This window comes from Bison bison, unplaced genomic scaffold (genome assembly GCF_000754665.1).
Source record: "Bison bison bison isolate TAMUID 2011002044 unplaced genomic scaffold, Bison_UMD1.0 scf7180017864249, whole genome shotgun sequence".
In the NCBI taxonomy this organism is placed as follows: Eukaryota; Metazoa; Chordata; class Mammalia; order Artiodactyla; family Bovidae; genus Bison; species Bison bison.
Genome location: NW_011494821.1, coordinates 3,043,183 through 3,069,154, shown reverse-complemented (window position 1 = coordinate 3,069,154; position 25,972 = coordinate 3,043,183). Strand labels below are relative to the sequence as shown.

Sequence of the window (25,972 nt, the reverse complement as noted above, 5' to 3'; positions counted from 1 at the left end):
GAAATAAAAAGGTGGAGGGAGGGCACAAAGATTAATTGGAAATTTAAAAATGAAGCTTCTTTGAGTAACCTGGAGAGAAAAATGAGAAAGATCCAGCTAGGAGGTCACTGACATCCCTTTTCCAAGTCCTACTACATACCTCCACTGTATCTCTTTTACTTATTGGACAATATCCTACTAAGTCATTGTAAAAAAAAAAAGACCATTGAAAACAGAAATCTGGGTTAATATCCCAATATTGATATCAATATACCTACTAAATAAAATTCTGTAGAAATCCCATCTTTATCATCATCTGAATTTTACAGTCATAGAGAGAAGGCATTTTTCTTTTTGCAAAAGACTCTTCTCAGAGCTCCTTTCATGTCTGTTCCTCAGGCTGTAGATGAAGGGGTTCAGCATGGGGGCCACCACAGTGTACATCATAGACATGACAGTCTCCTTAACAGTGGAATTATGAGCTGATGGGCATATATAGAGACCAATAATTGTCCCATAGAAGAGAGACACCACGGTGAGGTGGGAGCCACAGGTGGAAAAGGCTTTGCAGATGCCCTTGGCAGAAGGGACCTTGAGGATGGAGGACACGATTCGAGCATAGGACGTGATGATGAGTAGAAAGGGGATCACAAGAATGAGCCCTCCAGTGAAAAATATCACCAGCTCATTCACTCGAGTGTCAGAGCAGGACAGCTTCAGCAGAGCAGACAAATCACAGAAAAAATGGGGGATCACATTGTCTTCACAAAAATGCAGCCTGGCCATGAGCAGGGTGTGCAACATGGCATGGAACGTGGTCAGCACCCAGGGCAGCACAACCAGGAAGAGACAGAGCCTGGGGCTCATGATGGTGGTGTAGTGCAGGGGGAAGCAGATGGCCATGTAGCGGTCATAGGCCATGGCCACAAGGAGGAAGTCCCCCAGGTCTGCAAAGAACAGGAAGAAGTACATTTGTGTCAGGCAGCCAGCATAGGGGATGGACAGGTCTTGGCTCTGCATGTTCTGCAGCAACTTGGGCATTGTGACAGAGGAGAAGCAGAGGTCAGAGAAAGACAGGTTACTGAGAAACAAATACATGGGTGTGTGGAGGTGGGGGTCCAGGCAAATGAGGACGAGGATGAGAAGGTTCCCCAGGACGGTGGTAACATACATGGCCAGGAACAGGGCGTAGAACAGGTTCTGATGCTCTGACTTGATGGGCAGTCCCAGCAGAAGGAACTCTGAGATAGTAGTTTTATTCCTTCCTGTCATGTTCTGTCTCCAGTATCTTTAGGAAGAAGTTAATAGTGTCCTTGAAAACCTGAATTTCAGAATGCACTTATTTCTATGATAAACTGGCTCTTGGATGCCTTGCAAAATTCTCATCACAATAATTACAATCTTTACAGGACCCCAATTCTCTATAATCAGAATCTCTATCGCTGGAAATGACTTATTTTCTTCATTTCTCTTTAACACAAAACAATATTCCAACTTTCCTAAAACATTTTTATCCCTCAGCTTCTGAGACACATAATACATTGGTTTTTCCCATACTTGCCTGGTCAGACATCCTCAATACTCTACTGGCTTCTGTTTTGTCTCTATCTTCAACTTGATTGATGTTCCAGGGTTTTTTCCTAAAACCTGTTCTCTTATAATTTTATATACCATCAGAAAAGGGCTTCCCAGGTGGTGCTAGTGGTAAGGAACCTGCCTGCCAATGCAGAGACAGTGAAGCCTGGAGGGTTACAGTCCATGGGGTTGCAGATTTGGACAAGATTGAAGCGACTTAGCACACATGCACCAAGAAAAACTCATCTACTTCAATGGCTTGATTACCATTTAAACTTCAGTTGTAGAAGTCTTTCTAACTCATAGAAGAAGATACTCAATTGCTTGAATATTCTCTCTCCTTGGATGTATTACAGGCATCTTCAGTTAAACAGATTCCAAAAGAAACACACGATATCCCTTTGTGCCTCTCCCAATTCCCTCCTCCTCAGGTCTTCCATATCCCAGAAAAAGACTTTCGGGTTATCCAGATTAAAACATGAAAGGCTTCTTTCATTTCCTCCTTTCTGTTATCAATACCCAACATCTGTCAACAAGATCTAGAAATTCTTTCTCCTTCATTCACTCCTTATCCACACTCTCACCACCTTAGATCAGTTTGACATCACATCTTATTTATACTATTGGAACCACCTTAAAAAATGCTATTGGAATATAGTTGATTTACAATGTTGTGCTAGTTTCAGGTGTGCAGCAAAGTGAATCACTTACGTGTGTGTGTGTTTCCAACTCTTCGCAACCCCATGGACAGTCTGCAGCCTGGCAGACTCTTCTGACCATGGAATTTTCCAAGCAAGAATACTGGAGTGGGTTGCCATTTCCTACTCCTGGGGATCTTCCCGACTCAGGGATCAAACCCACATATCTTGCGTCCCCTGCACTGGCAGGCAGAATCAGTTATATCTATACATACATCCACTCTTTTTTTTATTCTTTTCCCAGATAGGCCATTACAGAGTATTGAGTATAGTTCCCTGGGCTTTACAGTAGGTTCTTATTAGTTATCTATTTTATATATAGTAGGGTATATATGTCAATCTTAATCTTTGGAACAACCTCTTAATTCATCTCCCTGCTTCCATACTTGAAATCCATCAGTATCCTTCATCATAGTAGGCATTTGAAGATGAAGAACAGGTAACCATTCTCCATAAAGTCTTTGTGGATTCTCATTGCTCTTAACATAAAGGCAAATTCCTTAAAGGCAAATTCCCTTCAAAAGGTGACTCATGACCTGACCCTTGCCTAACTCCGAAACTCCATCTGGCCCCACAACTGTGCTCACATTTCACTCTCCAGCAAAGCTGGACTAAACACAACACTCTGCTCCAGCACTTTGCACTCACTGTTCCTCTTCCCTAGAGTTCTCTCCCTTCTGCTCCATCTTTTCCCATGGCTTCCCGTATTCGTCCTTCACATATGTTTCATGTCATTTGCCCTGCAAACCCTCCCTATCTCCCCCAGCCCAGAGGAGAATGCTCTGTTATGTTTCCAAGCATCCTTCTTGTCCCCACAGCACTCCATGACAATGGGATCATTTCTCTATAGCTGCCTTCTTCACCGGATTATAAACTCCACGTAGGGAAGGATCACATCTGCCTTTACAGCTGCCACAGAGGCAGTACCCGGCCCAGTGCCTGGATACAGGAGGTGTTTCATAAATATCCACTGGTCGTGCTTCAGGTTGAGATGTGCATTCCTCCAACTTTAAAGCCAGCAAAACTCCTTTTAAGTTAGAATCACTACTCTTACTAACTCCTCCCAGGACAGAAACTCACTACCCTCAACCATTTAGCGCTAAATTTGACCCTGTATTACAAAATGTATGGAGTAATGTTGTCCCCATACTATTTGTTCTCATATGTTCTCAAACACAGTGAGCCCTCAGTCCCTCAGTTGTATCCAATTCTTTGTGATCCCATGGACTGTAGCCCACAAGGCTCCTCTGTCCATGGGATTTCCCAGGCAAGAATACTGGAGTGGGTTGCCATTTCCTTCTCCAGGGGAATGTTTCCGACCCGGGGATTGAACCCGTATCTCCTGCATCTCTTGCACTGGCAGGCAGATTCTTTACCACTGAGCTACCTAAGAAGCCCTTTCAAACACACTACTATTACACTAATACAGATGATATAGGTAATAGAGATATATGCATATATATGGAGAGATATAGATAAAATTCTCTCTTGGATCTGTTTCTCTGGAGAAGCCTAACACTTCTCAGTGCACCTCAAGGTAGAAAAAATGGCACCCATTAGATGTGGGAAGCTCCTTCATTAAAGACATAACTGAATCCAACAGCTGGCTTCACCCCTTGATGCTGGCTGATCCAGCCACGTCAATAGGTTTTATACATGGATATTACAATAAGACATAACACTGGGAAGAAACACTTGGTTTCTCAGAATTTTGTTTCCCTGGCAAATGAGCAGGACCCCATTTGTGTGACTGGGGATTACATTTGTATTAAGAGTGTGACTAGCGATCACAAACCAGAGACAGGACTTGGGGATGTTGTCTCTGATCGTGCCATGAGCCTCTCACCTTCTTCAGTCAGTAGTTCTCAGCCAGAACTGCACTTAAATAAATCTAGGGCAATGCTTCTAAAATTTAATATCCCTGAAGTATCTCCTGGGAGTGCTAGTAAAACACTGATTTTGATATAATAGGCCTGCTTCTGCATTTTAATCAGCTCCCAGGTAGTAGTCCATGGGCTTCACAGTGAGTAGGAAGAATACCTGATGCTTTTAAAAGCAAAGATCACTGGACCCCCTCAGATAAATATAATCACAATCTTTGAGAGGAAGTTCATACAGAGTTTTTTTTAAAGCTCCAAGGTGATTCTAAAATAAAACAAGGGTTCAGAAGTGTGGCATGAATGCGTACTTAAAAGTTGTTAGTACACTGAAACTACACAATGCTGTAGGAATAAATGATATGGTAAGTAACACATAAGAATGCTATTATTAATTTAAAAAATAGATTAAATGAGTGAACATTAGTGAAAAATTCTCCAATGTAGTGAAATTTGGGGAAGTAGAGAGGTGGAAAAGAAAAGCATCACCATACTTGAAAAACTCTCCTACTGAACACCATTCAACCTGGGAATTCAAGACCCTCAGGTTGGAAGAATCCTAAATGACCAGCTCATTCACCTTCTGCCCAACTTACCCAGTGTGTGAGGGTGACTCCAGGATCCTGACCTGAGATTCTACTCTAGTTTATTCACTAAAGCATGTGAGATATCAGCCTCTGTAGTCATCACCTGTGTCTGAAACCTCCCTTCTCACATCTCCCATTCTGTACATCCTTGGGCCTAAGGGGCCCTGGATCCCAGAGGAGTCTGGATCCTGGAGGAACTCAAAAAAGTCAAAGTAATTACCCAAGGCCTCTCTAGGACACCGCCTCCCATGGTGGCTCAGATGGTAAAGAATCTGCCTGCAATGCAGGAGATGCAGGTTCAATCCCTGGAGAAGGGAATGGCAACACACTCCAGTATTCTTGCCTGGAAAAATCCCATGGACAGAGGAACCTGGTGGGCTATCATCCATGGGGTCACAAAGAGTCAGACATGACTTCGCAACTAACACTTTCACTTTCTCTAGGACAAATGCTCTCAGGGTCATGGAGCAGCGACTGATTACAATCACTTATCACACCTGACTACTCTTTGGGGAAAGGTGAAGATGGAGAGAAGCTCATACATGAAAGCTTAATCACTGCCTGTTTAGGGAATGGACATGGGACACTTGTGGTTGGAGCCTACACTTTGGGAGGTAAAAGAGAATGGTTCGTGAAGTCATAAAACAAGCAGGAACCCTACTCTGAGTATCCTAAAATATCTGAGGAGATGGTTTTCTGTGGGCAACAAGAAGCCATCGGTGGTTAGGGCAAAGTGTCAAAAAAGACATATTTTGGAAAGATTCTCAAGATGGCAGAATCTCTCAATATAACACCATTTTCCAAGAATCACCTGCAGCTAACAATAAGTAGATATCTCTGACACATCTATATGCAGATAAATAGAAAGTACTAGAATAAGAAGAAAGATAAACTCTCCCTGGCCATGTTCAATTCTTTCTCAAGCCAAGACATAAAAGAAAATCCAGTTTGAATCCTGTTGAGGTACTTCTGCCTTCTTGCCTCTGTGAGAAAACATGAATGGCACCTGCAACCACCATCATCTCTGCATGTGTGTACATGGTCAGTCGCTCAGTCATGTCTGACACTTTGTGACGCCATGGACCATAGTCTGCCAGCCTCCTCTGTCTAAGGAATCTTCCAGGCAAGAATACTGGAGTGAGTTGCCATTTCCTACTCTAGGGGATCTTCCTGACCCAGGGATTGAACCCACCTCTCCTACATTGGCAGGTGGTTTCTTTATCATTGCACCACCTGTATAGCCCACCATCATCTCTAATATTCCCCAAATGTGTCAGAATATCTCCTAGTTTCCAGCTCTTCCTTATGCACCAGTTAACTATGGCCACAAAGCCATAACACCTTCTTTCACTACCCATTCCATGTTCTCCTCGGCCACCATCTCAGCTGTATGGGGTTCTCACATAATGCAAATCTTCATTCCTAGTGAATCAGCATCTTCAATGGTCTTGCCTTATCGACTTGTTATAGCTTTATTGATATTTATTTTTAAATAGAAAATACTAAGAGGCACTCAGAGAATTCCCCAGAATTGCAAACATGGTCCTCTCTGACCCAGTTGTGTGGAGAAACCCAGTTTCCCTTTCTAATCTATAGCACCAACCCAGGCTTATGTAATGTTCATCTTTGCATATGGGTTCACATAAGTGACTTCCCTGGTGGGTCAGATGGTAAAGCATCTGCCTACAATGCGGGAGACCGGGTTTGATCCCCGGGTCAGAAAGAGCCCCTGGAAAAGGAAATAGCAACCCACTCCAGTACTCTTGCCTGGAAAATCCCATCGATGGAGGAGCCTGATAGACTGCAGTCCATGGGGTCGCAAAGAGTCGGACACGACTGAGCAACTTCACTTTCTTTCTTTCACATAAGGACAACAAAATGTTCAGGTAATTTGCTCAACTTCAATTTAATGAAACCACTGTTACATCCCTTGGTTGAAGCACTCCTCCCCTGAGACCTACATGAGACACTTCTTGTGCATCTTCAATTCTCTCAGCTTCATCTCCTGTTCCAGCCATGGCTTAGTAACCAGCTCTGCACTGGCTTCAGCAAGCTTTAGTAGTGAAACCTGATGGCACCTCACCTCCATTCTGTTCCACATGGTTCAAGCTTCCTGCTCTGGGATTTCTCTGGCTCCATGAAACACAGTGTCATGGGAAACCATCTCAGTATTCATACTAATATTTAAGCAAATGATCCATCAAGAGTGAATTGTTTTTGTTAACATGAGGTGTGGATTGAAGTTTGTTTTTTTCACATGGAAATCCAAGTTCTCCAGCATCATTGGTCGACAAGACTATTTTCTACTGAATTGTCTTTGCACATTTGTCACTGATCAATGGATGGTACATGATTGAATCTAGTTTTTGGATTCTATAAGTTATTCTATACTCTCTATATTGATCCATATTTCTCTAATGCCACCATTTTTAATCTTTTAGCTATAGTAAATTTACTTTTTTAGTTTCTTTGCCTTTACATTTTGTAATTTTATTGTTCATTTATACTACCAAAAAATCCTCTGGAATTTAACTGAAATGTGTTGAATCTCTAGATCAGTTTCAGAAGAACATCTTAACAATGTCAAGTCTTTCATCCCATGAACATGTTGTATCTATCAATTTCTTTAGTTCTCAATGAGTTCTTAATCAGAGTTTTGTGATTTCAAGATACAGACCTTGTATATATTGTGTATGATTTATATCCAAGCATTTACAGTTCTGGTGCTATTATATTAATAAGATGATACTTTAAAAATACAATAAGGAAGGACAGTCTCTTCAATAAATGGCACTGGGTAACTGGAAATGCAAAAGAATTTAACTCAAATGTGTCAATGCTTGAACTAAGACCTAAAACTAAAAAAACTCCTAGAAGAAACACAGGCAGTAAAGTTTTGACATAGGTCTTGGTGACTATTCTTTGAATATGACACCGAAGACATAAGCAACAAAAACAGAAATAAATGGGAACTACATCAAACTAAAAAATTTCTGCATAGAAAAAAAAAAAAACACCAACAAAATGCAAAGGCAACATGCCTAATGGGAGCAACTATTTGCAAATCATATACCTGATAAAGGGTTAATATCCAAAATATATTTTTATAAGACTCATATAACTCAAAGCAAAAAAAAAAATCTCATTAAAAATGTTCAGAGGATAGGGACAGTTTTGCAAAGAAGACATACAGATGGCCAACAGGCACATGAAAGATCTTCCACATTGCTAATTATTAGTGATAAGCAAGTCAAACTGCAATGAGATATCACCTCACACCTATCAGATTGGGCTGTCATCAAAAAGAACACAAATTAAAATGTTGGAGAAGATGTGGAGAAAGGGAACCCTTTTACACTGTTGGTGGAATGTAAATTGGTGCAGCCACTGTGGAAAACAGTATGAAGGTTCATTAAAAAATAAAAACAGACCTGCCATACAATCCAGCAATTCCACTCCTGGTTATATATCCAGAAAAAAAAATACTAATTCAAAAAATACATGCACCCCAGGTTCATAGCAGCACTGTTTACAATAGCCATGATGTGGAAGAAACACAAATGTCCATCAACAGATAAATGTATAAAGAAGCTATGATGTGTATATGCAATGAAACATTATTCAGTATTAAAAAGAACAAAATTCTGCCATTTGCAACAATGTGGATGGACCTGAAGCATATTATGCCTATTGAAATAAGTCAGACAAAGACCAATACTCTATAATGTCACTTACATGTGACATTCAATACATAAACAAAACAGAAACAGACTCACAGATATAGACAAGAAACTAGTGGGATATTGATCTGCACTTTTCATATAATGTTCATCTGGTGTAACTATCAGGGCCACTGTGACAATTCTCCAAAAAAAAAAAAACTAGCACATGATCCAGCAATCCCAATTCTGGGTGTACACCCAAAGGAAATGACATGAGGAATATGAAGAGATACCCACTCTTCATCATTCACGTCAACAATATTCACAATAGCCAAGATATGGAAACAATTCAAATGTCTATTAACCAATAAATGGATACAGAGAATGTGGTATATGCATATAATGGAATATCACTCAGTCTTTAAAAAAAGAAATATTCGAATTGGCTGACTGTGTGGATGAACCTACAGGGCATGGCACTAAGTGAAATAACCCATGAACAGAAGGACAAACACTGACTGATTCCATGTTAGATGTGAGTTATCAATGTAGTTATATTCATAGAAGAGAGGACAGAATGGTGGTTGTCAGGAGCTGGAATGAGCAGAAGATGGAAAGCTGATTTTTTATGGGCATGAAATTTCTGTTATATAAAATGAGTAAGCAGTAAAATATAAGATAGTGCCTGCAGTTAACAATATGGTGTTGTACACGCTAAAACACATGCAAAGGAGAGAAGTCATGCTCAAAAAAAGTGGTATTTATTTTATCAGTAAATTAAACATTGGAAGCAGTTTAAAAAAGGCAGGGGGGATGACACAATGATTAACTGGAAGTTTAAAAATAATTCTTCTTAGGGTCACCTGAAGAGAAAAAAAGAGGAAGACTTGTAGGTCACAGACATCCCCTTTCCGAGCCCAACTACAAACCTCCACTTTATCTCTTTTACTTATTGGACAATATCTTATTATGAAATTGTAACAAAAAGATTATTGAAAAAAGTGTCAGGGTTAATATCCCAACGTTAATATCAACACATCTACTGGATAAAATTATGTAGAAATTTACCATCATAAATTTTACCAAGTTTACCATCATAGAAAGAAGTGAAATTTCTTTTTACGAAAGACTCTTCCCAGAGCTCCCTTCATGTCTCTGTTCCTCAGGCTGTAGATGAAGGGGTTCAGCATGGGGGTCACCACAGTGTACATCATAGCCATCACAGTCTCCTTAACAGTGGAATTATTAGCTGATGGACATAAGTAGAGACCAATAATTGTACCATAAAACAGGGACACCACAGTGAGGTGGGAGCCACAGGTGGAGAAGGCTTTGCAGATGCCCTTGACAGAAGGGACCTTAAGGATAGAGAAAATAATTCGTGCATAAGACATGATGATGACTAGGAATGGCAGGACAATAATGAGTCCTCCAACGACAAATATCACCAGCTCATTAATTTGAGTGTCAGAGCAGGACAGCTTCAGCAGAGCAGACATGTCACAGAAAAAGTGGGCGATCACGTTGTCTTCACAAAAACACAGTCTGGCCATGAGCAAGGTGTATAACATGGCAGGGACCGTGGTCAGCACCCAGGACAGCACCACCAGGAAGGAACACAGCCTGGGGCTCATGATGGTGGTGTAGTGCAGGGGGAAGCAGATGGCCACATAGCGGTCATAGGCCATGGCCACAAGGAGGAAGTCCTCCAGGTCTGCAAAGAACAGGAAGAAGTACATTTGTGTCAGGCAGCTAGCATAAGAGATGGACGGGTCTTGGCTCTGCATGTCCTGTAGCAATTTGGGCATTGTGACAGAGGAGAAGCAGAGGTCAGAGAAAGACAGGTTACTGAGAAACAAATACATGGGTGTGTGGAGGTGGGGGTCCAGGCAAATGAGGACAATGATGAGAAGGTTCCCCAGGATGGTGGTAACATACATGGCCAGGAACAGGACAAAGAACAGGTTTTGATGTTCTGACTCAATGGGAAGTCCCAGTAGAAGGAACTCTGAGACAACATTTTGATTCCTTCCTGTCATGCTCTGTCTCCAGTACCTTTAGGAAGAAATAACAATGCCCATGAAAACTTGAACTTCAAAATGAACATGTTTCTATGATATATGGGTCACTAGATGCTGAAGAATTGATGCTTTTGAACTGTGGTGTTGGAGAAGACTCTTGAGAGTCCCTTGGACTGCAAGGAGATCCAACTAGTCCATTCTAAAGGAGATCAGTCCTGGGTGTTCTTTGGAAGGAATGATGCTAAAGCTGAAACTCCAGTACTATGGCCACCTCATGCAAGGAGTTGACTCATTGGAAAAGACTCTGATGCTGGGAGGGATTGGGGGCAGGAGGAGAAGGGGACGACAGAGGATGAGATGGCTGGATGGCATCACTGACTCGATGGACGTGAGTTTGAGTGAATTCTGGGATATGGTAATGGACAGGGAGGCCTGGCGTGCTGCGATTCATGGGGTCGCAAAGAGTCGGACATGACTGAGCAACTGAACTGAACTGAACTGAACTGAACTGAGATGCTTTTGCAAAAATACTTTATATCATTCTCATCACAATAATTACAATCTTTACAGGACTCCAAATCTCTATAATCAGAATCTCCATGATTGGGAATGATTTATTGTCTTCACATTGCTTTAAAATATAGCAATATTCCAGATTTTTTAAAGCACACTCTTATTCTCTAGGTCCTGAGACACACGATGTATAGGTTTTTCTTCTTACCCTCCACTAACTGTAATTGGCTTCTGTTTTGTCAATGTCTTCAAGATGATTGATGCTCCAGGGCTTTTCCTTTTTGCCTTTTCATTTGGAAAAGATAAACTACCTGTAATTCTATATATACCATGAAGGAAAACTTATCTACTCCAACGGCTTTGATGATTATTTGAGCTTTAGTTGCAAATGTCTCTTTGACCTATGAAAGAAGATACTGAGTTGCCTAACTGCTGTCTTCCCTTGGACATTACACCCTAATTTTCAGCAAAGAAACTCGTGATATCTCCTTAAGTCACTCAGTCCAACTCTTTGCAGCCCCATGGACTGCAATCTACTAGGCTCCTTCGTCCATGGGATTTTCTAGGTAAGAGAACTGGAGTGGGCTGCCATTTCCTTCTCCAGAGGATCTTCCCAACCCAGGGATCAAACCCAGTTCTCCTGCACTGCAGACAGATGCTTTACCATCTGAGCCACCAGGGAAGCCCTTGCCCATCCTCCAGTGTCTCCTTGCCACTTCCTCAATTCCCTTCTCCTTTAGCTTCTCATATTTCAGTAAAAGGGAATCCAGGTACTCCACAACCTGAAAGTTTTCTTTCATTCCCTCCTTTGGTCATTATCAGCTTCCTGTGGGTATGTCCTATAGATCCCACCACTTGATTCTCCTACCCTTACAGATACTCCCATTAGCCACTCTCAATACCCTTGATCAGGCTGACATCATGTCCTTTCTCTACCATTGGAACAGCCTCTTAACTCGTCTCCCTGCTTCCAAGATTGAACCCTTCTCCTTTGGTATCCTTTGATTACACTGTTTATAGCTTTCTTCCCTACAGAATGGTAGGCTACCCATAGGAAAGGCCATGTCTGCCGTCACGACTGCAGCAGTGCTTGCAGCTGGCAGAGTGTCTGGACGTGGTTGATGTATCATAACACTCATTGGTTGTACTTCCAGCTGAAACATGCATTCTTCCAACTTGAAAGACCGCAAACTCTTTCTAAATTAGGAGTTTGCTGTCTGCTCCTACTAAATCCTCCCAGAACCAAAAGTACTAGACTCAACTCCTAGTGCTAGCACTTTGGCACTGAATTTGACACTGTATTACCGAATTTATGGATGTAATTTGTCCTCTTGGAAAATGTCTCCACACCAGATACACTATTTTTTTCCACCATTACAGAGGATATAAACAGATATTTATCTATATAGATAAAATAAATATAGATGTACTCTCCAACTGGTTCATTTTCTTTCAAGAATCCTGATTAATCCATCTCAGCATGCCAAAAGCTGGCAAAAAAAAAAAAGCAAAGGAGAAACATCATTAGATGTGGGAAGCTCCTTCATGAAAGACGTAACTGAATCCAACATCTGGGATTTCACTCCTTGATGCAGGTTGATCCAGCCACATCAACAGGTTTTACATGTGGATATAGGTACCAGCATCACAGTGGGATGTTGTCACTGATGATGCCATGAGCCTCTTACTTTCTTCACTCATTAAGTCAGTAGTTCTCAGACTGGACTTCATTTAAGGCAACATAGTTCAGTGATTCTAAAATTTGATAACCCATTAAAATCCCCTGGGAGTTCTGGTAAACCCTGATTTTGATATAGTAACTCTGTGCCTGCATTTTTTTGGTAAGTACTGGTAACTTTACTATGGCCTAATGCTTCTGCAATTTAATCAGCACCCAGCTAATGCCCATGCCCATGCCGCAGTCCATGGACTGCACAGTGAGTAGCAAGGATACCTGATATAGTTTAAAATAAAGATTACTGAAGCCCTCAGATAAATTTAACCACAATTTTTTACTGGAATATAATTGCTACAGTCCATGGCATTGTGAGGAGTCAGATACGACTTGGAGACTGAACCACAATATTATTGCTTCACAATATTGTGTCAGTTTCTGCTGTGAAGCATCCATACAAAATTTTCTAAAGCTCCAAAGTGATTCTAATATAAAATAGGGGTTCAGAACTATGTATTCATGCCTAGAATGAGCTGTCAGTATGCTGAAATTAGTCAATATCATGGGAACAAATAATACAGTGAGTAATACACAAGAATGCTGTCATTAATGAAAGCATATTATAACTGGTGGAATATCAATAAACATTTCTCAAACATAGTGAAATTTTAGGAGGGAGAGAGGTGGGAAAGAGGAGCATTACCATACCTGAAAAGCTCTCCTGCAGAAGATCACACAACCTGGGAATCCAAGACCTCAGGTGGGAAGGTTTCTAAGGGACCAGCTCACTCACCCTCTGCCTAACTTGCCCAGTGTGTGAGGCTGACTCAGGACCCTGACCTGTGATCCTGCTCCCCTTTATTCACTAACGCATGTAAAATATCACCCTCTGTAGTCATCACCTGTGTCTGAAAACTCCCTTCTCCATCTCCCATTTTGCACATCCTCAGGCCTCAGAGGCCCTGGATCCCAGAGGAGTCTGAATCCTGGAGGGATTTATTAAAGACAAAACAATTACACAAGACCTCTTTAGGACCAAAGCTCTCAGGGTCCAGGAGCAGTGACTGATTACAATCACTGATCACACCTGACTATACTTGGAGGGAAATGGAGGATGCAGAACTCATGCAGGAAAGCCTAACCACTGCCTGTTTAGGGAATGGACAGCAGACCTTTGTGGTTGGAGCCACAGGTGGAAAGTAAAAGAGGATGGTTGGTGAAGCCATACTAGGAATATCCTAAAAATCCGCGGAGTGTAACAGGATGTTTTCTGTGGGCAACAAGAAGCCTTCAGTGGTTTGAGTAAAGTGTCAAGAAAGATACACATTTTGTTTTGGTTTTGGGGCCATGTTGGGCAGCATGTGGGATCTTAGTCCCTTGACCAGTGATCAAACCCATGCCCTGTGATGTGGAAGCAGAGAGTCTTAACCACATGAACACCTGGGAAGTCCCCAAGACACATATTTTGGAAAGATTCTCAGGGTGGCAAAATCTCTCAGTAAAACACCATTTCCCATAAACCACCTGACACTAACAAGGGGTAGATCTCTATGACACAACTATATGCAGATATATAGAAAGTACTAGAATAAGAGACAAGAGAAACTCTCCTTGATCATTTTCCATTCTTCCTCAAACCAAGATGAAAAAGAAAACCCAGTTTGAATCGCACTGAAGTACTTCAGGCTTCTTACCTCTGTGGGAAAACATTACTGACACCTGCCACTTCCATTGTCTCTAATACTCCCCAAATGTGTAGAATACCTCCTAGTCTCCAGCTCTTCCTGCTGCTGCAGTTATCTATGGCCACAAAGCCATAATTAGCTATTTTTTGGCTGTGCTCTGTCTTCGTTGCTCTGTGTCGCCTTTTCTATAGTTGTGGTGAACGGGGGCTACTCTGTAGTGGCGGTGCAGTCTCTTCTCGTTGCGGTGGTCTCTCTTGTTGCAGAGCACAGGCCCTTGGCACACAAGCTTAAGTAACCGTGGCACATGGTCATGACAGAGGTGCATGGAGAGCTAAAGTCCATGGGGTCCCAGAAGAGTCAGACATAACTTAGCAACTAAACAACAACAGAGACGAACTAAACTATTGCAGCAAAGGAGATAGAAAGCACTTGAGGTTCAGGGCAGGTCAAGAAGGCATTGGAGACATGAAAATAAATCAGAGGAGACAAGGTTAATGACAGAATAATGGAACCCTTTCCTCATGAAGAGATAAGTAAATATCTATATTCAACAATTAAAAGTCCAGTTTAGCAGAGGTAAGCAGGGGAGTGAGAATTTTGAATTTTAAAGTATTGACCTCAAGGACAGAGTATTATTTAAAGCATGGTTTTGGTTATTTTTTACAAAAAAAAAAAAGATAAATTGTTTAAAAAAGGGACACAGGAAGAAATGGCTCTCCTCTCCACCTCTTTATGTGGCAGACCTGGGTTCTAAGTGGCCTTTCTAGGAGTACGGCATGGCCTGGATGGTGGCCTCACAAATCTGGAAGGCCAGCTTTAGGAAGGGACCACTGGCCCAAGAATTTGCTGCCATAGCGGCACACAGTCAGCCAAGGAGGCAGCGCATCCCAAATTAATGTGATTTTACAAGCTATCACACCTGTGCTGTTTCTTTTAGTCTCCTCCATATTTTCAGGGCTTCCCTGGTGGCTCCGATGGTAAAGAATCCCCCTGCAATGCAGGAGACACAAGAGATCCAGGTTCGATCCCTGGATCGAAAAGACCTCTTAGAGGAAGAAATGGCAACCCAGTCCAGTATTCTTGCTGGAGAATTCCACGGGCAGAGGAGCCTGGTGGCTACAGTCCATGGGGTCGCAAAGAGTTGGACACGACTGAGCAACTAGCACTTTCTTCACTTCCATATTTCCAAATGGGACCTCAGGGGTTGTCTGGCTCAGTAAATATTAGTAGGCTGCTGTGGGCCCATGTTCTGTGGTTTCAGTCTCTTCATTCATGGAATGTCTGTCCAAGGTGGTGGGGACAAGGGCAGAAGGAGAGGGTGTTTCCACAGTAAATGAGTAAATGCTCAGTAAACAGTAGAGTTTATTTTATCAGTAAATAAAACATTGGAAACAGTAAAGAAAAAAATGGGGGGGGGTAGAAAAATTCATTGGAAGTTTAAAAATAATGCTTCTTAGAGTAACCTGGAGAGAAAATTGAGCAAGATTCTGCTAGTAGGTCACTGACATCCCCTTTCCAAGTCCTACTACATACCTCTGCCATATCTCTGTTACTTATTGGATAATATGTTATTATGGAATTTTAACAAAAACATCATTGAAAAAAGAAGTCTGGGTTAATATCCCCATATTAATACCAATATACCAACCACATAAAATTATGCAAAAATCCAAACTTGACCATCACAGAGAAAAGGGAGCTTTTTTTCTCCAAAAGACTCTTCCCAGAGCTCCCTTCATGTCTCTGTTCCTCAGGCTGTAGATGAAGGGGTTCAGCATGGGGGTCACCACAGTGTACATCGTAGCCATCACAGTCTCCTTAACAGTAGAATTATTAGCTGACGGGCATAAGTAGAGACCAATAACTGTCCCATAAAACAGGGACACCACAGTGAGGTGGGAGCCACAGGTGGAGAAGGCCTTGTGGATACCCCTCGCAGAAGGGACCTTGAGGGTGGAGGACACGATTTGAGCATAGGATGTGATGATGAGTAGAAAGGGGATCACAAGAATGAGCCCTCCCATGATAAATATCACTAGCTCATTCACTCGAGTGTCAGAACAGGACAGCTTCAGCAGAGCAGACATGTCACAAAAAAAGTGGGCAATAAGATTGTCATCACAAAAGTGCAGCCTGGCCATGAGCAGGGTGTGCAACATGGCATGGAACGTGGTCAGCACCCAGGGCAGCACCACCAGGAAGAGACAGAGCCTGGGGCTCATGATGGTGGTGTAGCGCAGGGGGAAGCAGATGGCCACGTAGCGGTCATAGGCCATGGCCACAAGGAGGAAGCTCTCCAAGTCTCCAAAGAACAAAAGGAAGTACATTTGTGTCAGGCAGCCAGCATAAGAGATGGACGGGTCTTGGCTATGCATATTCTGCAGCAATTTGGGCATTGTGACAGAGGAGAAGCAGAGGTCAGAGAAAGACAGGTTACTGAGAAACAAATACATGGGTGTGTGGAGGTGGGGGTCCAGGCAAATGAGGACAATGATGAGAAGGTTCCCCAGGATGGTGGTAACATACATGGCCAGGAACAGGACATAGAACAGGTTTTGATGCTCTGACTCGATGGGCAGTCCCAGCAGGAGGAACTCTGAGACAATAGTTTGATTCCTTCCTGTCATGCTCTGTCTCCAGTATCTTTAGGAAGAAATTACAATGTCCATTAAAATTTAATTTTCAAAATGAACATATTTCTATGATATATGGGCCACTAGATGCTTTGCAAAAATACTTTATATCATTCTCATCACAATAATTACAATCTTTACAGGACTCAAATTCTCTATAATCGGAGTCTCTATGATTGGAAATCATTTATTTTCTTCACTTTGCTTAAAATATAGCAATATTCCAGATTTTTTAAAACACACTCTTATCCTCTAGGTCCTGAGACACAAGATGTATGGGTTTTTCTTCTTACCCTCCACTAACTGTAATTGGCTTCTGTTTTGTCAATATCTTCAAGTTGATTGGTGCTCCTGGGCTTTTCCCTAAACATGGTTCCCTTGTAATTCTATATATACCAAGAAGAAAGACATCTACTCCAATGGCTTTGATGATTATTTAAGCTTTAGTTGTAAATGTCTCTTTAACCTATCAAACAGTATACTCAGTTGCCTGACTGTTATCTTCCTTTGGACATTACACCCTCATTTGCAGCAAAGAAACTCATGATGTCTCTTTGCTGCCCTTCCGCCAATTCCCTCCTCCTCTAATTTATCATATTTCTCAGCAAAAGGGAATCCAGGTGCTCCACAACCTGAAAGTATTCTTTCATTCCCTCCTTTGGTCATTATCAGCTTCCTATCTGTGGGCAAGTCCTACAGATTCTCCTACCCTTTCAGACACTGCCATAGCCACTCTCAGTACCCTTGATCTGACTGACATCATGTCATTTCTCTACCACTGGGATGGCCTCTTAACTCGTCTCCCTGATTCCATGACTGAACCCTTCTCCTTCGGTATCCTTTGATCACACTGTTTATAGCTTTCTTCCCTACAGAATGGTAGGCTACCTGTAGGAAAGGCCATGTCTGCCGTCACGACTGCAGCAGTGCTTGCAGCTGGCAGAGTGTCTGGACATATTTGACATATCACAACACTAATTGGCTGTGCTTCCAGCTGAGACTTGCATTCTTCCAACTTGAAAGACCGCAAACTCCTTCTAAATTAGGAGTTTGCTGTCTGCGCCTACTAAATCCTCCCAGAAGAAGTACTAGACTCAACTCCTAGTGCTAGCACTTTGGCACTGAATTTGACACTGTATTACCGAATTTATGGATGTAATTTGTCCCCATGGAAAATGTCCCCACACCAGATACACTATTCTATTCACCATCACAGAGGATAAAAATTGAGATATTTATCTATATAGATAAAATAAATATAGGTATAGATGTACTCTCCAACTGGTTCATATTCTTTCAAGAATCCTGATTTATCCACCTCAGCGTGCCTCAAAGCTGACCAAAAAAAGCAAAGGAGAAGCATCACTAGATGTAGGACGCTCCTTCATGAAAGACAGAATGGAATCCAACATCTGGGATTTCACTCCTTGATGTGGGTTGATCCAGCCACGTGAACAGGTTTTACACATGGACAAAGGTACTGATATCACAGTGAGAAGAATCATTGAAGAAAATCATGATTTTCTCAGAAATTTTTTCCCTGGCAGGTGAGCAGGTCCCAACTCTTGTGCCAAGAGTGTGACTGTGGATCACAAACCAGAGACAGGACTTGGGGATGTTATCACTGATGATGCCATGAGCCTCTCACATTCTACACCCATTAAGTCAGTAGTTCTCAGCCTGGACTTCACATAAGGCAACATAATGCAGTGGTTCTAAAATTTCCATGAATATAATAATAATAATCCATGAAAATTCTCTGGGAGTTCAGGAAAGCCGTGAAAATTCCCTGGGAGTTCTGGAAAACCCTGATTTTGACACAGTAGGTCTGCTCCTGCATTTTTTGCTAAGTACTAGTAACTTTATTATGGCATAATGCCTCTGCATTTCAATTAGCACCCAGTTAATGTCCATGCCGCAGTCCATGGACTACACAGTGAGTAGCAAGGATATTTCATACATTTTAAAAATAAAAATTACTGAAGCCCTCAGATATATTTAACCACAGATTTTTATTGGAATATCATTGCTTCAGTCCATGGCATCGCGAGGAGTCGGACAGGACTTGGCGGCTGAACAACAAAATAAGTGCTTCCCAATATTGTGTCAGTTTTTGCTGTGCAACATCCATTCAAAATTTTCTAAAGCTCCAAAGTGATTCTAACGTAACATTAGAGTTCAGAACTATGACATTAATGCTTACATTGAGTTGTCAGTATGCTGAAATGATTCAATATCATTGGAATAAATAATATGATGAGTAATACACAAAAATGCAGGCACTGATAAAAATAGATTATAACTGGTGTAATATTAACAAGCATTTCTCAAACACAGTGAAATTTTAGGAGGGAGAGAGGTGGAAAAGAGGAGCATTCAGTTCAGTTCAGTTCAGTTCAGTTGCTCAGTCGTGTCCGACTCTTTGCGACCCCCTGAATCGCAGCACGCCAGGCCTCCCTGTCCATCACCAACTTCCGGAGTTCACTCTAACTCACATCTATCGAGTCGGTGATGCCATCCAGCCATCTCATCCTCTGTTGTCCCCTTCTCCTCCTGCCCCCAATCCCTCCCAGCATCAGAGTCTTTTCCAGAGAGTCAACCCTTTGCATGAGGTGGCCAAAGTATTGGAGTTTCAGCTTCAACATCAGTCCTTCCAAAGAACACCCAGGGCTGATCTCCTTTAGAATGGACTGGTTGGATCTCCTTGTAGTCCAATGGACTGTCAAGAGTCTTCTCCAACACCACAGTTCAAAGGCATCAATTCTTCATTACCATATCTGAAAAACTCTCCTGCAGAACATCATACAACCTGGGAAATCAAGACCCTTAGGTTGGAAGGACCATAAGTGACCAGCTCATTCACCCTCTGCCCAACTTACCTAGTGTTTGAGGGTGACTCCAGGACCGTGACCTGAGATCCTGCTCCCCTTTATTCACTAAAGCATGTAAAATATTACCCTCTGTAGTCATCACCTGTGTCTGAAAACTCCCTTCTCCATTTCCCATTCTGCACATCCTCACGCCTAAGGGGCTCTGGATCCCAGAGGAGTCTGGATCCTGGAGGGATTTATTAAAGACAAAGCAATTACCCAGGACCTCTCTAGGACCAATGCTCTCAGGGTCCAGGAGCAGTGACTGATTATAATCACTGATCACACCTGACTATACCTTGAGGGAAATTGAGGATGCAGAGCTCATGCAGGAAAGCCTAACCACTGCTTGTTTAGGGAATGGACAGCAGACCTTTGTGGTTGGAGCCACAGGGGGAAAGTAAAAGAGGATGGTTGGTGAGGCCATACTGTGAATATCCTAAAATATCTGAGTGTAGCAGGCTGCTTTCTGTGGCAACAAGAAGCCTTCAGTGAGTTTAGTAAAGTGCCAAGAAAGACATTTTGGTTTTTGGCCATGCTGGGCAGCATGTAGGATCTTAGTTCCTGGACAAGGGGGTCTAACCTGCACCCCTTTAAGTGGAAACTCAGAATCTTAACCACTGAACTGCCAGGGAAGTTCCAAGACACATATTTTGGAAAGATTCTCAAGATGGAAGAATCTCTCAGTAAAACACCATTTCCCATAAATGACCTGTAGCTAACTAGGAGTCGTTACCTATGTGACACAACCATATGCACATATATAGAAAGTACTAGAGTCAGAGACAAAAGAAACACTCCCTGATTATATTCAATTCTTCCTCAAGCCAAGATAGAAAAGAAAACCCAGTTTGAATTCCACTGAAGTACTTCTGCCTTCTTACCTCTGTGGGAAAACGATACCGGCACCTGACCTGCATTGTCTCTAATACTCCCCAGATGTGTCAGAATACCTCCTAGATTCCAGCTCTTCCTGCTGCTGCAGTTATCTATGGCCACAAAGCCATAATTAACATTTTTGTGGCTGTGCTGGGTCTTTGTCGCTGTGTGTGGGCTTTTGTGTAGTTGCCGCGAACAAGAGCTACTCTGTAGTCGTGGGGTATGGGCTTCTCGTTGCGGTGGCCTCTCTTGTTGCAGAGCACAGGCTCTTGGTGGCACACGGGCTTAGTTGCCCTACGGCATGACAGAGGAGCCTGGTGAACTAAAGTCCACGGGGTAGCAAAAGAGTTGGACATGATTTAACAACTAAACAAGAACAACAAAGACAAACTAAACTATTGTAGCAAAGGAGATAGGAAGCGCACTTGAGTTCAGGGCAGGTCAAGAAGACACTGGAGACATGAAAATATATCAGAGGAGAGACAGTTAAGAGACAGGATAATGCAAACCCTTGTTCAAGAAGAGATAAGTAAATATCTATATTCAACAATTAAAAGTCCAGTTTAGCAGAGGTAACCAGAGGAGTGAGAATTTTGAATTTTAAGTAGTATTGAGCTCCAGTATAGTATTAGTATTAATCACTCACTCGTGTCTGACTTTTTGCGACCCCGTGGACTGTAGCCAGCCAGGCTCTTCTCTCCATGGGATTCTCTAGGCAAAAATACTGGAGTGGGTTGCCATTTCCTCCTCAATAAAGAAACCTGTAACTGGCTGTGATCAGTTAATTGTGAGCACCACTGTACTTGGACCAGCCTGACCTCAAGAACAGAGTATTATTTAAAGCATGGTTTTGGTTATGTTTTTTAATAAAACATGATAAATTAACTGTTACAGAAAGGGACACAGATACTGAAGAAAGGGCTCTCCTCTCCACCTCTTTATGTGGCAGACCTGGGTTCTAAGTGGCCTTTCTGGGAGCACAGCATGGTCGGGATGGTGGCCTCACACAGCCAGAAGGGCCAGCTTTAGGAAGGGACCGCTGGCCCAAGAATTTGCTGCCATAGTGGCACACAGTCGGCCAAGGAGGCAGTGCATCCCAAATGAATGTGACTGTACAAGCTATCACACCTGTGCTGTTTCTTTTAGTCTCCTCCATATTTTCAGGGCTTCCCTGGTGGCTCCGATGGTAAAGAATCCCCCTGCAATGCAGGAGACACAAGAGATCCAGGTTCGATCCCTGGGTCAAAAAGATCCCCTGGAGGAAGAAATGGCAGCAGCCCACTCCAGTATTCTTGCTGGAGAATTCCACGGACAGAGAAACCTGGTGGCTATAGTCCATGGAGTAGCAAAGAGCTGGACACAACTGAGCAACTAACACTTTCTTCACTTCCATATTTTCAAATGGGACCTTGGGGGTTGTCTGGTTCAGTAAATATTAGTAGGCTGCTGTGGGCCCGGGTTCTGTAGTTTCAGTCTCTTCATTCAAGGAATGTCTGTCCAAGGTGGTGGGGTCAAGGGCAGAAGGGACAGGGTGTCCCCACAGTAAATGAGTAAATGCTCAGTAAGCAGTAGAGTTTATTTCATCAGTAAATAAAACACTGGAAACAGTAAAGAAAAAAGGTGGGGTGGGGATACAAAGATTAGTTGGAAGTTTAAAAATAATGCTTCTTAGAGTAACCTGGAGAGAAAAAACAAGCAAGATTCTGCTAGTAGGTCACTGACATCCCCTTTCCAAGTCCTACTACATACCTCCACCATATCTCTGTTACTTATTGGACAATATCTTACTACGGAATTTTAACAAAAAGATCATTGAAAAAAGAAGTCTGGGTTAATATCCCAATATTAATACCAATATACTTGCTGCATAAAATTGTGTAGAAATCCCACCTTTAGCATCACAGAGAGAATGGAGTTTTCTTTCTCCAAAAGACTCTTCCCAGAGCTCCCTTCATGTCTCTGTTCCTCAGGCTGTAGATGAAGGGGTTCAGCATGGGGGCCACCACAGTGTACATCATAGACATGACAGTCTCCTTAACAGTGGAATTATGAGCTGATGGGCATAAGTAGAGACCAATAATTGTCCCATAGAAGAGAGACACCACAGTGAGGTGGGAGCCACAGGTGGAGAAGGCTTTGCGGATACCCCTCGCAGAAGGAACCTTGAGGATGGAGGACACGATTCGAGCATAGGACGTGATGATGAGTAGAAAGGGGATCACAAGAATGAGCCCTCCAGTGAAAAATATCACCAGCTCATTCACTCGAGTGTCAGAGCAGGACAGCTTCAGCAGAGCAGACATGTCACAGAAAAAGTGGGGGATCACATTGTCTTCACAAAAATGCAGCCTGGCCATGAGCAGGGTGTGCAACATGGCATGGAACGTGGTCAGGACCCAGGACAGCAAAACCAGGAAGAGACAGAGCCTGGGGCTCATGATGGTGGTGTAGTGCAGGGGGAAGCAGATGGCCACATAGCGGTCATAGGCCATGGCCACAAGGAGGAAGCTCTCCAGGTCTCCATAAAACAGGAAGAAGTACATTTGTATCAAGCAGCCAGCATAGGGGATGGACAGGTCTTGACTCTGCATATTCTGCAGCAATTTGGGCATTGTGACAGAGGAGAAGCAGAGGTCAGAGAAAGACAGGTTACTGAGAAACAAATACATGGGTGTGTGGAGGTGGGGGTCCAGGCAAATGAGGACGAGGATGAGAAGGTTCCCCAGGACAGTTGTAACGTACATGGCCAGGAACAGGGCGTAGAACAGGTTTTGGTGCTCTGACTCGATGGGCAGTCCCAGCAGGAGGAACTCTGAGACAATAGTTTGATTTCTTCGTGTCATGATCCGTCTCTAGTATATTTAGGAAGGAATAACAGAGTTCACAAAAACCTGAATTTCAAAATAAACACATTTCTGTGACAGAAATATGTGTTAGGTGTTCTGCAAAAAAATATTTTATATCATTCTCATCATAGTCATAATAATCTCAACAGTACTGCAAATCTCTATAATCAGAATATATGATCAGAAATGACTTTCTTCACTTATTTTTAATGCGCAACAATATTTCAAATTTTCTAATATACTTTTGTCCATTAATTTCTGAGACAGAAAATGTGGTGGTTTTCATCATACCTGCCTAGCTGGACATCCTCACAAACTGCAATTGGCTCTTGCTTTGTCAGTATCTTACATGTCGATGTTCTGGGACTTTTTCGTGAATGCTGTTCTCTTATAACAGTGGTACATATACCACCAAGAAAAATTCTTCTACTGAATGGCTTTGCTTACCATTTAAGACTCGTGTGTAGATTTCTCAGGGCTTCCCAGGTAGCTCAGTGGTAAAGAATCTGCCTGCCAATACAGGAAACGCAAGAGACACAGGTTCAATCCCTGGATCAGGAAGATCCCCTGGAGGAGGACATGGCAATCCACTACAGCATTCTTGCCTGGTAAATCCCATGGACAGTAAAGCCTGGCAGTCTACAGTCCATGGAGTCACAAAAGAGTCAGACACAACTTAGCAGCTAAACAACAGCAACAACAAATATATACATTTGCAGATCAACATTTCATTGAAGAAATTCATGACCAGACCCCTGCCGCACTCCAAATTCCCTCCACCTCTAGTCTCCCATATCCCCAGAAAAGAGTTTCAGGAGCTCCAGATGAAAACATGAGAGTTGTCTCTTATTCCCTCCTTTCTTTTATCCTCAACATCCAATCTGTCAACACATCCTATATATTAATTTCCTTTCTCACTCATCCATTCTTTATCCCCTTGGGGCTGGTTGATCTAGCCGTGTCAACAGGTTTTACACCAGGACATTGTTACTGGCAGACTTTCCTGGTGGCTCAGTGGTAAAGAGATCTCTAGTCTTTCCCAAGCTATTGTTTTCCTCTATTTCTTTGCATTGATCATTGAAGAAGGCTTTCTTATCTCTCCTTGCTATCCTTTGGAACTCTGCATTCAAATGGGTATATCTTTCCTTTTCTCCTTTGTCTTTCGCTTCTCTTCTTTTCACAGCTATTTGTAAGGCCTCCTCGGACAACCATTTTGCCTTTTTCCATTTCTTTTTCTTTTTGCATTTTTTTCTTAGTCCATCTTAAAGGAGATCAATCCTGAGTATTCATTGGAAGGACTGATGCTGAAGCTGAAACTCCAATACTTTGACCACCTGATGCGAAGAACTGACTCATTGGAAAAGACCCTGATGCTGGGAAAGACTGAAGGCAGGAGGAGAAGGGGACGACAGAGGATGAGATGATTGGATGGCATCACTGACTTAATGGACATGAATTTGAGCAAGCTCCGGGAGTTGGTGATGGACAGGGAAGCCTGGCGTGCTGCAGTCCATGGGATCGCAAAGAGTCGAACACGACTGACTGACTGAACTGAACTGAAATGAATGCCCATTTCTCAGTCCATGGACTACATAGTAAGTAGCAAGAATACATGATGCTTTAAAAATTAAGATTACTAGACGCTTCAGAAAAATGTAACCACAATCTTTGAGAGGAAGCACATACAAAGCTTTTAAAGCTCCAAGGTGATTCTAAAATAAAGCAAGGGTTCAGAAGTATGGCATCAATTCCTACCTCAAGAGTTTGTTCAGTTCAGTTCCGTTCAGTCACTCAGTCATGTCCGACTCTTTGCGACCCCCTGAACCGCAGCACGCCAGGCCTCCCTGTCCATCATCAACTCCCGGAATCCACCCAAACCCATGTCCATCGAGTCAGTGATCATCCAACCATCTTATCCTCTGTCATCCCCTTCTCATCCTGCCATCAATCTTTCCCAGCATCAGGGTCTTTTCCAATGAGTCAGCTCTTCACATCAGGTGGCCAAAGTATTGGAGTTTCAGCTTCAACATCAGTCCTTCCAATGAACACCCAGGACTGATCACCTTTAGAATGGACTGGGTGGATCTCCTTGCAGTCCAAGGGACTCTCAAGAGTCTTCTCCAACACCACAGTTCAAAAGCATCAATTCTTCGGTGCTCAGCTTTCTTCACAGTCCAACTCTCACATCCATACATGACCACTGGAAAAACCACAGCCTTGACTAGATGGACCTTTGTTGGCAAAGTAATGTCTCTGCTTTTTAATATGCTATCTAGGTTAGTCATAATTTTCCTTCCAAGGAGTGTAAGAGTCTTTTAATTTCATGGCTGCAATTACCATCTGCAGTGATTTTGGAGCCCAAAAAAATAAACTCTGACACTGTTTCCACTGTTTCCCCATCTATTTCCCATGAAGTGATGGGACCAGATGCCATGATCTTAGCTTTCTGAATGTTGAGCTTTAAGCCAACTT

The 25,972-nt window shown here is 42.5% G+C and overlaps 3 protein-coding genes and 1 pseudogene across 3 annotated transcripts; all 4 read right to left on the bottom strand.

Annotated features, from left to right (window-relative positions):
- Window positions 1-308: 308 nt before the first annotated feature.
- LOC104994030 lies at window positions 309-1,251 on the bottom strand (annotated as a pseudogene).
- Window positions 1,252-9,472: 8,221 nt separating this feature from the next.
- LOC104994058 (olfactory receptor 1E5-like) lies at window positions 9,473-10,417 on the bottom strand. Its single transcript, XM_010847516.1, has one exon. The coding sequence runs from the start codon at window positions 10,415-10,417 to the stop codon at window positions 9,473-9,475; it is 945 nt and encodes a 314-aa protein (XP_010845818.1).
- A 5,537-nt stretch (window positions 10,418-15,954) lies between these two features.
- On the bottom strand, window positions 15,955-16,899 carry LOC104994027 (olfactory receptor-like protein DTMT). Its single transcript, XM_010847489.1, has one exon. It carries the CDS (start codon window positions 16,897-16,899, stop codon window positions 15,955-15,957), a length of 945 nt encoding a protein of 314 aa, XP_010845791.1.
- Window positions 16,900-22,552: 5,653 nt separating this feature from the next.
- On the bottom strand, window positions 22,553-23,497 carry LOC104994026 (olfactory receptor-like protein DTMT). The gene has a single exon (XM_010847488.1). The coding sequence runs from the start codon at window positions 23,495-23,497 to the stop codon at window positions 22,553-22,555; it is 945 nt and encodes a 314-aa protein (XP_010845790.1).
- Between the last annotated feature and the right edge of the window lie 2,475 nt (window positions 23,498-25,972).